The sequence below is a fragment of the Lissotriton vulgaris genome, unplaced genomic scaffold (genome assembly GCF_964263255.1).
Source record: "Lissotriton vulgaris unplaced genomic scaffold, aLisVul1.2 SCAFFOLD_1129, whole genome shotgun sequence".
NCBI classification, from domain to species: Eukaryota; Metazoa; Chordata; class Amphibia; order Caudata; family Salamandridae; genus Lissotriton; species Lissotriton vulgaris.
The window spans coordinates 470,990-486,169 of record NW_028248116.1 but is presented as its reverse complement, the minus strand read 5'-3'; the positions used below and the strand labels follow the sequence as shown (position 1 = coordinate 486,169).

Genomic DNA, 15,180 nt, shown 5'->3' with positions numbered 1-15,180 from the left:
TTTCTTTTAAAGATAAATGCTGAACATTATCTAAACAAGCCCGACTCTAAAATCGGGTTCACTGTTACCGTGGCATATAAGCAAGAGAAAACTAAATGTAGAGATATTAACTCTAGGAATAAACCTTATAAAAACACGGGCTGTGAGAACAAATTCAGTGTTAAAACTCGACTCAATCAAAGTAAAGTAACCCAAGTTGGGGAAAAAAGTTACCTGTGCCAAAAAAGATTCGGCCATAAATCTCATCTCACTGAATTTGAGAGAATGCACACTGGTAAAAACCATTCTCAGTGCTCAGTGTGCCACAAAAGTTACAGCCTTAAATCTCATCTCACTGAGCATATGAGAATCCACCATGGGGAAAAACCTTATCAGTGCTCTGAATGCCAGAAATATTTCAGTGAAAAAAGAGACCTTACTGTACATATAAGGACCCACACTGGGGAAAAACCTTATCAGTGCTCTGAATGCCAGAAAAGGTTTCGTTACAAACAAAGTCTTTCTCAACATGTATTAACCCACACTGGGGAAAAACCTTATCAGTGCTCTGAATGCCAGAAAAGGTTTCGTAAAAAACAAAGTCTTTTTCAACATGTATTAACCCACACTGGGGAAAAACCTTATCAGTGCACAGATTGCCAGAAATGTTTCAATGCCAAAACCCATCTCACTCGGCATAGAAGAAGTCACACTGGAGAGAAACCTTATCAGTGCTCGGAATGCCAGAAATGTTTCATTGACAAAAACAGTCTCACTCATCATATAAGAACCCACACTAGGGAGAAACCTTTTCAGTGCTCTGAATGCCAGAAATGTTTCAGTGTAAAAATCAGACTCACTGAACATACAAGAATCCACACTGGGGAAAAACCTTATCAGTGCTCTGAATGCCAGAAAAGGTTTTGTAAAAAACAAAGTCTTTTTCAACATGTATTAACCCACACTGGGGAAAAACCTTATCAGTGCACAGATTGCCAGAAATGTTTCAATGCCATAACCCATCTCACTCGGCATAGAAGAACTCACACTGGAGAGAAACCTTATCAGTGCTCGGAATGCCAGAAATGTTTCATTGACAAAAACAGTCTCACTCATCATATAAGAACCCACACAGGGGAGAAACCTTTTCAGTGCTCTGAATGTCAGAAATGTTTCAGTGTAAAAATCAGACTCACTGAACATACAAGAATCCACACTGGGGAAAAACCTTATCAGTGCTCGGAATGCCAGAAAAGGTTTTGTAAAAAACAAAGTCTTTCTCAACATGCAATGAACCACACTGGGGAAAAACCTTATCAGTGCTCTGAATGCCAGAAATGTTTTAGTTTAAAAAGTAGTCTCACACGGCACATAAGAATCCACACTGGGGAAAACCCTTAACGGTGCTCTGAATGCCCAAAACATTTCAACCGTAAATCACTTCTAACTGCACATGTGAGATTCCACACTGGGGAAAAACCTTATCAGTGCTCTGAAAGCCAGGAAAGGTTTTGTAACCAACAAAGTCTTTCCCAACATTCAATAACCCATTCGGTGGAACATCCTTATCAGTGCTCTGAATGCCAGAAATGTTTCAGTATAAAAAGTAGTCTCACACGGCACATAAGACTCCACACTGGGGAAAAACCTTATCAGTGCATTGAATGTCAGAAACCTTTCAGTGAAAAAAGAATACTCACTCACCATACAAGAACCCACACTGGGGAAAAACCTTATCAGTGCATTGAATGTCAGAAATCTTTCGGTGAAAAAAGAATACTCACTCACCATATAAGAACCCACACTGGGGAAAAACCTTATCAGTGCTCCGAATGCCAAAAATGTTTCAGCCGTAAATCTGATCTCACTGAACATGTGAGAATCCACACTGGGGGAAAAACATTATCAGTGCTTTAAATGTCAGAAAAGATTCAGAGGTAGTGATGGTTACATGCACCATAAGAAAGCACACCATCAAAAATACTTCAGTGCTCCCAGTGTCAGAAAAGCATCAATTTTAAACGCAATCTCACTCTACATGAGCAGACGCACACAGGGATAGGCACAGCCTCACTAACCATAATCAACTCCATACTGATGAAAACCTTATGAGTGCTCTGAATGCCAGAAAAGCTGCAGAGAAAAACGCTATCTCAACATGAGATACTCCACACTGAAGTAAATCCTTATGCCATAAAAGCTTGAATCTGAAAGACAGAGTTATGCTTCATGAGAGATCCCACTCTGGGAAAAAATCTTATGAGTGCTCGAAATGCAAGCAAAGGTTTGGTCACAAATTACTTCTCACTTGACATGAGCGAATTCACACGGGAGAAAAAAGCCTTATGTGTGTTCTGAATGTCAGATAAGGTTTAATCACGAATACAATGTCATTTCACATGAGAGAATTCACTCTGGACTAAAGCCTTATACAGGAGGGGAAAGCCAGAAACATTTTACTCAGAAAGGAGATCTCACTAAACATGGGAAATGCATCCACATGAGGTGAAAAGTAAGGCGTATCTTGAGTTGCAGAAAAGCTTCTAACAACCTGACTTTACATGAGAGAACACATATTGTAGTTGCAATAGGATTAATCAAGAAACTCTATCCATCTACCACATCGCTGCGCTCGCGCTGTTACTAGCGTGGAGTATTTTCAGTCTCCTTGTTTTTAGCCTGCTTGCCTGCAGCTCGCGCCCCTCTCTCCCCTCACCTGCATTTAAAAAAACGGCAATCTCTGCCTGTAAAGCACCACCACTTTGGTGGGTCCGGGTCCTGGGGGTCACTTTGGGTGCCATCTTTGTTTGGGACACCTCAGCCGGCGGCCGCCGCCATCTTGGAGCGGACTCGCACGCTCAGGGCTGATTGGAGCGCCTATTTAAGGCGGGCCTTTGCGCGGCGGCGGTTATACCATCTACCACATCGCTGCGCTCGCGCTGTTACTAGCGTGGAGTATTTTAAGTCTCCTTGTTTTCTATTTGGGTTTGTTTTCTGTTGTATTTACCCTTGTTTTTAGCCTGCTTGCCTGCAGCTCGCGCCCCTCTCTCCCCTCACCTGCATTTAAAAAACGGCATTCTCTGCCTGTAAAGCACCTCCGTTTTGGTGGGTCCGGGTCCTGAGGGTCACTTTGGGCGCCATCTTTGTTTGGGACACCTCAGCCGGCGGCGGCCGCCATCTTGGAGTGGACTCGCGCGCTCAGGGCTGATTAGAGCGCCTATTTAAGGCGGGCCTTTGGGCGGCGGCGGTTATACCATCTACCACATCGCTGCGCTTGCGCTGTTACTAGCGTGGAGTATTTTAAGTCTCCTTGTTTTCTATTTGGGTTCGTTTTCTGTTGTATTTACCCTTGTTTTTAGCCTGCTTGCCTGCAGCTCGCGCCCCTCTCTCCCCTCACCTGCATTTAAAAAACGGCATTCTCTGCCTGTAAAGCACCACCACTTTGGTGGGTCCGGGTCCTGGGGGTCACTTTGGGCGCCATCTTTGTTTGGGACACCTCAGCCGGCGGCGGCCGCCATCTTGGTGCGGACTCGCGCGCTCAGGGCTGATTGGAGCGCCTATTTAAGGCGGGCCTTTGCGCGGCGGCGGTTATACCATCTACCACATCGCTGCGCTCGCGCTGTTACTAGCGTGGAGTATTTTAAGTCTCCTTGTTTTCTATTTGGGTTCGTTTTCTGTTGTATTTACCCTTGTTTTTAGCCTGCTTGCCTGCAGCTCGCGCCCCTCTCTCCCCTCACCTGCATTTAAAAAACGGCATTCTCTGCCTGTAAAGCACCACCACTTTGGTGAGTCCGGGTCATGGGGGTCACTTTGGGCGCCATCTTTGTTTGGGACACCTCAGCCGGCGGCGGCCGCCATCTTGGAGCGGACTCGCGCGCTCAGGGCTGATTGGAGTGCCTATTTAAAGTCGCTCCCTCACGCGCAGCGTGACGCGCAGGTGGACGCCTTCGCTTAGCTTGAGTCGTGCCGGAGTCCTGCCCGTCTGCGCCCGTCAGTGTCCCGGAGGCGTCGGGGCGGCGGGGGACGCCGGTCCGGTGAGTTTCAGGCAGATATGATTTGCTACTCCTCGGCGATGTTGCGGGATATGCGGGACCACTCTAGCTCCTGCCGCTCCGTTTTTCCGGGGCGTTTTAAGGGCAAACGATGTTGCCCGGGCTGTGGTTGGACGCCTTCCTGGACTCGTGTCAATGTCCCTCGACCTGTAACAGCGGGCGTGAAACATCCCTGCCTGCTGCTCAATACGAGGTCGGTAGGATGCCATGCCCTGCATATATACGATCTTCTTGTCAGGGTAAATCCCCTATGTCTGTTGTTGACTGAAACCTGGTTTGGAGAGGCTTTCAATCCGGATGTTTTTTCAGCCATTCCTCCGGCGTATAACATCTTCCGGCAGGATAGAGTGAAGGGAAGGGGCGGGGGAGTGGCGGTAGTGGTGAAAAAGAGCGTTTCCTGCTCAGTGCTTCCCCTGAATTCCATTGGGAACGCTGAGTCGCTCACCTTCACACTCAGACTATCCCCGGGCCAGGCTCTGAAGGGGCTGCTGGTTTACAGACCACCAGGCCCTGTGGGTTCCTTCCTGGAAGATCTGCAGACAGCTGTCTCTGAGTTGGTGTTGTCTACACAGCACTGCATACTGGCAGGTGACTTCAACTTTCACCTTGACGCGGCGGACGACCCGGACGCGATCAAACTGCTGGATATTACCTCCCCGCTGGGTCTCATGCCGTTCGTGTCTGGGCCAACACATGAGAAGGGGCATACCCTGGATCAGGTATTTTCATCTGTCCCGATTATGGAGGTCGAAACCCTGCCAGTGCTCTGGACGGATCACAGGTTGATCAGTTTCTCTGTGTTAGAGAGCGCGCGGCTGGACAACAGCGCCCCTATGCTGCCTAGACCGGCCACGAGAGCGTTGCATAGAATTACGCCCGACATGCTGGAGCAGGCGCTTGTGGATCACCCATGCCATCTCTCGGGTTACGTGGAAAGTGACACCGAGACTCTGCAGCTTTGGCTCACTGATAGGCTGAACGATCTTGCCCCTAGGGCAGCCCCCAGGTCCACGGCGACACGGCAATCTGCACCGTGGTTTACGGAGGCGCTTCGTGTGGCCCGCAGCCAGTGTAAGGTAGCCGAGAGGACTTGGCGCCTTCGGTATGATGGGGAGGCTAAACTCGCCTATAGGGCGGCGGTGAAGGCCTATCATCGGGACATCCTGGGAGCTAAGAGGGCATATTTGGCGAGGAGGATCGAGGCATCTGCGAACTCCTGCAAGGAGATCTTCACCATTGTGAAGGAGTTTACGACCCCCAGCTCCCATTCGCCCCCACTAGTTTCTCTGGACGCGTGGGTATGTGATCTTGCCGGTTTCTTTACCAATAAGATCAAGGCGATTCAGGCCTCCTTCGTGGAGGGACCGGAGGATGGAAGTGGCGTCACCTGGGCGGGCTGTGGACCTCCGCACACGCCTGTGGCGGTGTTGTCTGATTTCCCTGTTGTTTCCAGTGATGCGTCCAGGCTGCTGCTGGCCAATCTTAAATCCGGCTCGCCACTTGACCCCTGCCCCGCCAAATTCTTGGCTGGGGTGGCGGCTGTGTTGAACCCGTTGGTCAACCCCATCCTCAATGCCTCCTTGAGGGAGGGGAGGGTCCCTAGCTCTTGGAAAAACCGGGTCTTGACACCGAGGCTTTGGCCAATTATAGGCCAATTTCACTTCTTCCGGCTCTAGCGAAGATTACTGAAAAACAATTCCACGGCGTCTTGTCAAGCTTTCTGGAAGCTAACAATCTGCTCCACCCGTCCCAATCCGGTTTCCGTCCTAATTTTAGTACGGAAACGGCTTTGCTGGAGGTCACTGAGATCATCAGGGAGACCTTGGATTCCGGCGGAAGGGCCATGTTGGTCATGTTAGACTTGTCGGCGGCTTTCGACACCGCCCCCCATAAGGCGCTTCTAGCTAGGCTTTATGACATCGGCCTTAGGGGGACGGTGCTCAAGTGGTTCACATCTTTCCTTGAAGGCAGCCGCCAGACGGTCTGGGTTTCCCAGAGTTCTGCCGAGATGCCGCCACTGGGAGTTGGGGTTCCACAGGGCTCTGTGTTGAGCCCCACGTTGTTTAACATCTTTATGTCCCCTCTGGCGGCCGTGGTGGAGGCATATGGGGCCCAGATCGTCTCCTACGCCGACGATACGCAACTCCTCTTCACTTGCGGTAAAGACCAGGAGTTTGATGGAGAGAGAATTCGGGACTGTCTTGTAGTGGTCTTCGACTGGTTCCAGCGGAACAGTCTGAGGGCCAACTCAAGTAAGTCTGAGGTTCTATTCTTTGGTTGCGTTGCCGATCCGGAGTGGCAGCAGTGGTGGCCGTCCGACATGAGTCCTCCTGCACAGTCTTCCTTGGTGGCGAAAAATCTGGGTGTCAAGCTGGACAACCAGCTGTCGCTGAGAACACACATTCTTGGTCTGGCTGGCACCTGTTACGGAATTCTGAAAATGCTCCGTAAATTCCTGCCCCTACTGTCTGAGGAGCACAAGCGGATTACTGTGCAGGCTCTTGTTGGATCAAGGCTTGACTACGCTAATGCCCTCTTTCTCGGCCTCCCTGACTACCTGGTTCAGTGCCTACAGGTGGTGCAGAACTCCGCCGCCCGGGCAATTTTCGGCCTGCGTAGACGAGCCTGAGCCTCCGGGCTGTTACAGACACTACATTGGCTGCCCATCCGGAAGCGGATTCAGTTCAAATCCCTGACGTTGATGCACAAGGCCTTGTTTGGATCAGGGGCCGGATATTTGCGGCAGAGACTGGCCTTCTATCGACCAGTCCGTTCCTTGCGCTCGGAATCCCTTTATAAAGCGGTGGTTCCGCAGGTGAGGAAGGCTCGTGCGGGAGGGCGCTCTTTCAGCTGTAAAGCTCCCCAGCTGTGGAACTCGCTTCCTCTCTCGCTCAGCAGCACTGCCAATCTGCTCCAGTTCAGGAAGAGCCTGAAGACCTGGCTTTTTAATCTTTAGGCTGTTTCTACAGTTTCTTTTTGTCTTCTTATTTAGTTCTTGCTGTGTTGTGTTATTTTTACTCTGAGTTGCAGGTAAGCGCCGGGACACTCTTTTAGAGTAGCCGTGCGCTATACAAAAGCAACATAACATAACATAACCATAACATAACATAACTTAGGCTGCCCGCATGCAACCTTCAAAGAAATTTCAGGCCTTGAAAATGTTTTATTTGCATCAAAATCCACAATTTGAGTATCTGAAAGTTACAAAACTCTAAAGGTCTTTACTTGACACAAAGAAGTGTTCGTACTTGCAAACATCAACTAATTAACAAAAAATTCACAATATTAATGTCTTAAATTTTCTCCACCCAAAAGGGTTCTACTCACACTTGTTTCTTAACATATGACTGAAATCTAGATTTTCATGATAAGCTTAGGCCTAGGCGGTGTTCCTCAATGAAGAACTCCGCAAAGTGTAAAAAAAACTCAACCGCTCTACGTGGAGTTCCGCGAGCAGCGGAGTGCGTTAGGGTCATGCCGTTCGTGGTGATTTTGATCTCCGATTGTTAGTCCTGCCCTGTAAAATTAATCGTGAATGGCACCATGTGCAGCGCAAGAGGGTGCAGCTGCTTCTACTCGAGCGAGTGGTTGTGTCCTACCGCGACTACTCTCATTGAGAAATCCGATGACGAATCTCGCCAGGAAGTTGATTTTTCTTGCCAACTAGACCTTGGCAACCGCGAGCAAGGAAAAACCTCACCAGGAGGTGGATTTTCCTCGCTCCAGTTAATGACGTTGAAGAGCGCGAGTGTGGAAAAAAACCTCGCTACGCTCCACAGTGCAGAGTTTTTAGGAACTCCGCAAGCTCCGCTGAGTATATAAAACTCTGCTAGCGGAGTTCACCACCCGGAATTAGATAATATACAACAGCAGGAAAACATAACAAACCAGTTACTTGCCTTCGGTAACGCTCTTTCTGGTGGATACTCCTTTACCTGCAGATTCCTCACCTTGTGAATATTTCCCACAGGCCAGAATGGATCCTCAAATTTTAAAGCAGTCCTGCTGCATGCGGGGCTATCCCTCAGCAATGGGAGCCCCGCACGGGCAGGCGCCAGCATTCTCCTTCGGGCGGCTTCTCCGGCGGCGGCGAGCGCGGGACTTCCTTTCGCAACCGAAAGTCCCGCCCGCCGTCAGGCACTACGGTGCCAGGCTTCCTGTTTTGCCGTGGGCTGCTGCGGTGATCTCTTTTCCAGCAATAAGAGGGGTAGGCTCCTCGTAAGTACAAATATACAGCGGGGTGGGCACACGCTTATTTAGGCAAAGTGGCTGGGTGGGCACCAGCGCACACCAAGCACACTAAGACGCAGGGTGGGCACCTGCACACCATAAATAACGAGATAAGCGGGGTGGGCAACCCGAAGGCTCAAGAGGAGAGGGGAATCCTTACGAGGGGGATTCCCTCAGCCCGGGCTGCAGCTCAGCGCTGTTCAGCCCCCAGGCTCTCCGTCGCTGGGGGCTCTAAATCAAAAGCGCACGCAGTCTTCATATAAAGCGCAGGAAGGCTGTAGCAAGCCTTGGTAAAAGCAGAACACAGAGCAATAGGTCCAAGAAGTCCTGGGCATCAGGGAGGGCAGTGTATGGCCCCTGGCCCAGAACACAGGGCACTCCAGCAAGGAGACTGCCCCCATGGCGGTCCCTCCTGGGCCACACCAGCAGCAAGTTCCCCTCTGTCAGGATCCAAAAGTAGAAGGGTCCCCAAGAAGTCCTCCAGGAATCCAGGGGCAGGGCAGGGCCCAGGGAGGTAAGTCTTCCCCATGGGCCCAGCAGCAGCACGGCCGTGGTAGATTTAAGTAGCAAACAAGAACATTTTCATGGGGTCACAGCCCCTTATTTACACAGCTAAATTCCTTTGTGACACTGCACAGGGCTAGGAGAGAACCAGTTACAACTTGTTCAGGAGCACTTGAGCACTTTGTTTTGCTCAGCTCCTCTCCTCTAGTCACAGGACAGGGACATCAGACGCACCACAGGAGGTGGAGCCAGCATTGTGGAGGGAAGGCCCAGCCCTATTCAGGTCCTAGATGCAACTCCTCCCTCCCATCTACGTGCAGATCTCCCTATTCACCACCGGGAAGACCCATCCTGGCTCCTGGAGCCAAGCACACCAGTCAGCTCCTGTCAATCACAAACCAGACAGTCAATTCACATTCACTGCACACAGAAATGCCAACTTCTAAAAGTGGCACTTCTCCACTAGTCACATTAAATCTGCGCACAACATTGCGCAGCATTTAATCTCACGAGTCCGCACACACCATAACTTGCCCCTGCACTCTTCTCACATCAGGAATTATCATGGACACTCATCCCCCATTCATTCCTATGGGAGGGCAGGCCACTCTCACCACACGCACTCAGAGAGCGCACACACTTTACACTGGGCCACAGTGCTAAAGTGCGCAGAGGCCGCAAATCACTTAACATCAGGTCAGAGTTCAAGGCAAAAAGTTCGGGGTGAACCTGCCAAAAGGGCCAAGTCCAACAGTTTCGCAATAGGGACAATGGCAGGGTAGGGGTCAGTGTGGGTGGGGTTGGCAGGATAGAGGGCAGTGTTATGACAGAAGCATACAGTGTAGCCATACAGTGTTTTGAGGGTAGGTTGCAGTGTGGGGCATTAGTTTTAGGGCGAGGAGAAAGGGCCAGTGTTTGTGGGAACGGATGTTGGCAGTGTTTTGGGGAAAGGGGCTATGGTTTTCAAGGTAAGTGTGGTGGGGTTGGTGGCAGTGCTGTGGGGTAGGGTGACATGGAAAAGGTCTAGGCTATTCTAAAACTCCTATTTGTTCTTGTGTAGAGTAGTGGAGGGTAGATTCTGCTGGTTATAAAGCTCGTGGGCTGTCTGGTAACTACAATATACACTTGCTGCTTCAAGTCTCCGGTCAGTCTGGGGTTCAGTACACTTCTGGGAAACTCAGAACCTTGTGGGCTGGATCCATATTTTTGAAATCCCACTAGAAAAGGGTGGAAGTGACATGTGCCCTCTCCCTTTCACAATTTGCATCATGCATATCCTATCTATCCTAGACAATTGTTGCAAGTGTAAAAACAATCCCCCTTTCACAGGACTGGCCCAATGGAAACTCTTTGTTTTGTAGCACATTACTGTTGTTTTATGCATTTCTCAAATTATTTGATTTTGGGGATATTAAGTGTTTACAACAGGGGTCTTCAACCTTTTCTGAAGTGAGAGCCACTTCTGATCAGTGAAAGTCTTGAGCTACTTAAGGCTAATCAGTTCAGTTCAGTTTGCTTTATTCGATTTGGTTTAAAATCATAAAAGCATACAGTTAAAAACAAGCATGAATCATACATACAATAGCACAAAGTGTCAACAAGTTTAAAAGACATTGGGGTACTTTCCTTTAGAATTACATATTTTCATACGATTGGCATTCATAGTACTACCCTTACATCATGTTCACCCTTAGTAGGAGCAAGTTAATAAAGAATTCCATTTTTATATATGTTGTACACTGGTGCAAAGCGGTTAAGAGCGGAGGAGCTACAATTGTTCGAAGCATAGGATCTTCTACCCATCACGTAGTTATAATTGTACCCTACCTCTGGTCTTAAGGAGGGTATGTATGGCGCTCTGGGGTAAAAATCATGTACATCCCAGATCGATATTGGGCCATCATCTTCTTGGGGCTGCCAGGTTCGTAGGTACGGGACAATATGTCTAAACCTAAATTTGACCAACACCAGATCTCCAGGGATGTCTTTTGGGAGGGAGCCTAACCGGCCCACCCTTCTAACACACATTATTGTACCATCCAGATCTGGTGGCAGAGGTCTGTTCTTTGATAGCCAGAAGGTTACCGTGTTGCCTTTCGGATTTCCCATGTGTGAGTGGTGGTACTCCTGAAAGAACACATACGTATGGGAAGGCCTCAGGTGGAAGGTGTATGGAAGGTGATTTATTATTCTCTACTCTAGCAATAATATGCTACCGGTTTAGAAGCAATCTTAGGGGTTGTTGTATTGGGGGCTAGTTGTAGAGTTTTGAAATTGTTGCATAGTGTAGGTTGCGTTGGCACTGTGGGGGCAACAGGGGATTGATGGTGATTAGTTATTTCGGTGGTTTTAGCGGGAATTAAATCAATCTTAATCAGTTCCTCTATTTCCATCAGCTTATTCTCCAGGATATTTATTTTCTCCAACAATGGCGATATAAGAGATTTAAGCAATGGTTCAATCAGAGATGTTAGAGCCAGTTGAAGAGGGGGTGCTAGACTATCTAATTCTTCTGCAGCCTCTAGAATTGAGGAGGAGTTAGTGACGGTCAATGGAGGGCTTAAGTGCAATTTTTGTACCTTTAGGTCGTTCCCATTATGTTGAACCTTGTCACATTTGCGTTTAACGAGTGAGGTCTGCGTGAGCGCTGCGCTTGGAGTGTTAACTTTTGTATGTAATGGGGTGGATTCCTGCGCAAGTTCATTGTAGAGCAAAGTACTAAAGCTTTTAGCCGTACAGGGAGAAGCCTTATCTAGTTTAGGTCTCAAATTTCCTGGGACATACTTGGTTTTACACAGATTGTTTAGTTCCGCTAACAGTGAGTAGCTTTGCAGAATACCGGATGTTTCTGAGGGAGATAGTTCACTGGGGGTGCTAACTATGGCCTGGCAAGAATCGTTCCCATCTGAATCACTGGGTATAGGCCGTGGTATACTGATTAAGTGGTGGTCTTGTGTAACATTACGCGAACCCCTCTGGTTGACAGATTTTTTGGGGACCCCTTTCTGAGACATGGTTCCGTTCAATTGGATAGGGGTAATACGTGACATCAACACAAAGGCAAAGGTTTGGTGTTTACAGCTACGTGTCCATTAAATGTCAGCAAGCATAGGGTAGTTCAACTCTCTTTACCTCCTCTGGTACGGAAATCAAGGGGGGGTGGCCCGTCCCGTCCTCCTCGGTCTTCTGAGGGCCACAGAGGGCCCGCCCTTTGCCCGGGCTTAGCCCGGCTCGTCCTGCGCGCATCCCGCGCTGCGGGAGATGATAGGCATTATATAGTGACGTCAGCTGCGAGGGCGTCCCTCCCCTCTGGCTCAGGTGAAGAGCACACGGGCTCCTGGTCAGTGGAGTCCCGTACGCTAGGCTTCAACAATTCTCCCAATTAGAATACCCCTCCTGAGGCTTCAGATTTCTCCGTCGGCACAGGAAACCCCTCTTTGGGCAGCAAACAGCACTGTAACCGCCCGCTCAGGACAGCGATGCGGGACCCGCGCCAGCGGGTTCCGTGAGGTGTTAAATTGCCTGCCTGTCGTGACAGCAGCTGCGAGGGCGTCCCTCCCCTCTGGCTCAGGTGAAGAGCGCACGGGCTCCTGGTCAGTGGAGTCCCGTACGCTAGGCGGCAACAATTCTCCCAATTAGAATACCCCTCCTGGGGCGGCAGATTTCTCCGTCGGCACAGGAGCTTTTAGGAAACCCCTCCTTGGGCAGCAAACAGCACCGTAACCGCCCGCTCAGGACAGAGATGCGGGACCCGTGCCAGAGGGTTCCGTGAGGTGTTAAATTGCCTGCCTGTCATGACGGCAGCTGCGAGGGCGTCCCTCCCCTCTGGCTCAGGTGAAGAGCGCACGGGCTCCTGGTCAGTGGAGTCCCGTACGCTAGGCGGCAACAATTCTCCTAATTAGAATACCCCTCCTGGGGCGGCAGATTTCTCTGTCGGCACAGGAGCTTTCAGGAAACCCCTCCTTGGGCAGCAAACAGCACCATAACCACCCGCTCAGGACAGCGATGCGGGACCCGCGCCAGCGGGTTCCATGAGGTGTTAAATTGCCTGCCTGTCGTGACGGCAGCTGCAAGGGTGTCCCTCCCCTCTGGCTCAGGTGAAGAGCGCACGGGCTCCTGGTCAGTGGAGTCCCGTACGCTAGGCGGCAACAATTCTCCCAATTAGAATACCCCTCCTGGGGCGGCAGATTTCTCCGTCGGCACAGGAGCTTTCAGGAAACCCCTCCTTGGGCAGCAAACAGCACCGTAACCGCCCGCTGTGGTAAACAGCAGGAACATTCGCCAATTGACGAGGGCAGTTGAATCCACCGTGATTGAAACGGCTGGTGCCCTTAGTAACATGACTGCGGAGCTCCAGTCGGACCGCCTTATGACTCTTCAGAACAGGGTTGCCCTAGATGTCATACTTGCAGACCGTGGTGGGGTATGTAAAGTGATCCAATCAAGTTGCTGCATTTTCATCCCCGATAATGCTCCGACAGTATACCAGGCCATCTCCAAACTGCATAAGATCTCTGAATCCATTCACGTGGAAAAAGGGGACTGGTCCTTGCTGGGGTGGTTCTGGGAACTGATATCTGCCTGGGGATGGAAGATTCTGATAGTCATTGGGATGGTCTTAGCCATTCTGTTCATGTTCTGTCTGTGTGTACAGTGTGTTCCTGCAATATGTGGCCTCTGTGCTACATCATGTGTAAGGAAGCCTGTATCAAGAGATGAACTAAGTAATAGGATGATGTTACAGCAGCACCTCAATGACTTTATGTACACAGGCCTGGACTCAGATTAGCATGAGTATAGGTTATTGCCTATATAAGGGCAAAAGGAGGGTCTGTGGTACTGAGAATTCTGGACCCTGCTATTGTGTGGTACCGAAGCTTTTCACTCGTGTCAAAAATATCATCATATCATGACGATTTTGGTATCGGCAGACCGGTAATGATTGAGATATTATACCTGTGCATTTGCGCCATGATTGAGTGATGAAATCACCCTGAAATCGTAGTTTCTGTCTTGAACCCTCGGGTTCCATTTTATGAGCAGCATCCATTTTGTGGTTGCCCTTACATTGTCAATTGACCAAGGCCGAATTCGATCTGAAAGAACATGTACACCTTTGCTGACTCCTCTGTGACCTGGGCAAGCTGACTCCACTGCCTCAAGCCAAACCTGTTCGGGCAGTCCCCATCCCAATGGCCGAGCGAGATTACCATCAAAGCACAACATGTCATAAACCGGTCTTCGCATACCCGCTATGGCTAATCACGCACACACCTGTCCCTGTTTCTTCTTTATGACTAGTTTTACAAGGAGGAGGTGCCCGATTTTATTGGGGGTTCATCGATATCTGATGGAAGTTCTGGGCCTTGCTGGGTAATCTATCACTAACTGGACAAACTAAAATATGGGCTTGCCATCATGACTCTGCTTTTTCTTTGTAGTGAAAATATTTATATGACCAACTGTAAAAAACAAAGAATTCTTGCCTGAAGTGTAATATTGTGTATAAAAAGAGAAGGCTGGTTCTGTAAAAACGAGCAGTCTCCTGAGAACATACATGCGCTTCATGCTGTTGTACTTCTAGGATACCTGTTACTGGTTGCAGCCAATAAACTCGGTCCTTGACATCACCTAGAAGACTCTGTGTTTCTGTGGTCCGAAACAGGAAGGACTCAAGAGGTCTTTGGGTGTTCCCCTTGCACCGCCGGGTCCATAAAAACCCGGTACCTCAGTTTGGCGCCCAACTCGGGGCGGTATCAAGCGGTAACGGTCCAAGCCGGATGTTCGTGAGGAGCTTCGTGTGAAAATTCCAGAGGACGGCCAGCCCCTGTATGTCGACGTGGTTCCGAAGGTCTTTGCTGCGAGGTTCCCCACGTCCCGACGGCTACGAAGGACTGCTGCCCTGACTATCGCCCTGTTTTGGACCCTTGATGCTTGGTAGAGCGAAACGATAGACGAGTCTTCTAGTGACGTCATCGATCACCAATACTTCAGTTAAGTATAAGTGGAGCGTCTCCCAGTCCTTAGTTTGGTTCTTAGTTTAATATCCCTCGGGATAGCTTTGTTTGGAACTTGCAAGTGCCAAAACCGAAGGACTCGTGTATTTGCCTGTTGACAGTGGGGCAATGTGTAAAACATGCCGATGGTATTTTCTCTTGCTTTACCATATGCCCTTTGTTTTATATAAACAATCAACGTGTCGGGCTCATATAGATGTCACCTGCAATGCTCTGTAGATAAAAGGGAACATAGTGATATGAGCACTCTGTACTCTAATTAATTAACTGTGATGTCTGTAGAAATAACGGGGAAACTGTCCCTTCTATCTGCATGCTCGCTCTATAGAATACAATTAATACTATGTGTTGCCTCCCGCCCACTATAAAAAAACTGTGGTGGTGAGGTGCAGTTGATA

The 15,180-nt window shown here is 49.4% G+C and overlaps 1 protein-coding gene across 1 annotated transcript; it reads left to right on the top strand.

Moving 5' to 3' along the window:
* Window positions 1-264: 264 nt before the first annotated feature.
* LOC147664930 (uncharacterized) lies at window positions 265-1,896 on the top strand. Its single transcript, XM_086949882.1, has 2 exons — window positions 265-1,264; window positions 1,433-1,896. The coding sequence occupies exons 1-2, from the start codon at window positions 265-267 to the stop codon at window positions 1,894-1,896; spliced, it is 1,464 nt and encodes a 487-aa protein (XP_086806008.1).
* Window positions 1,897-15,180: the final 13,284 nt, after the last annotated feature.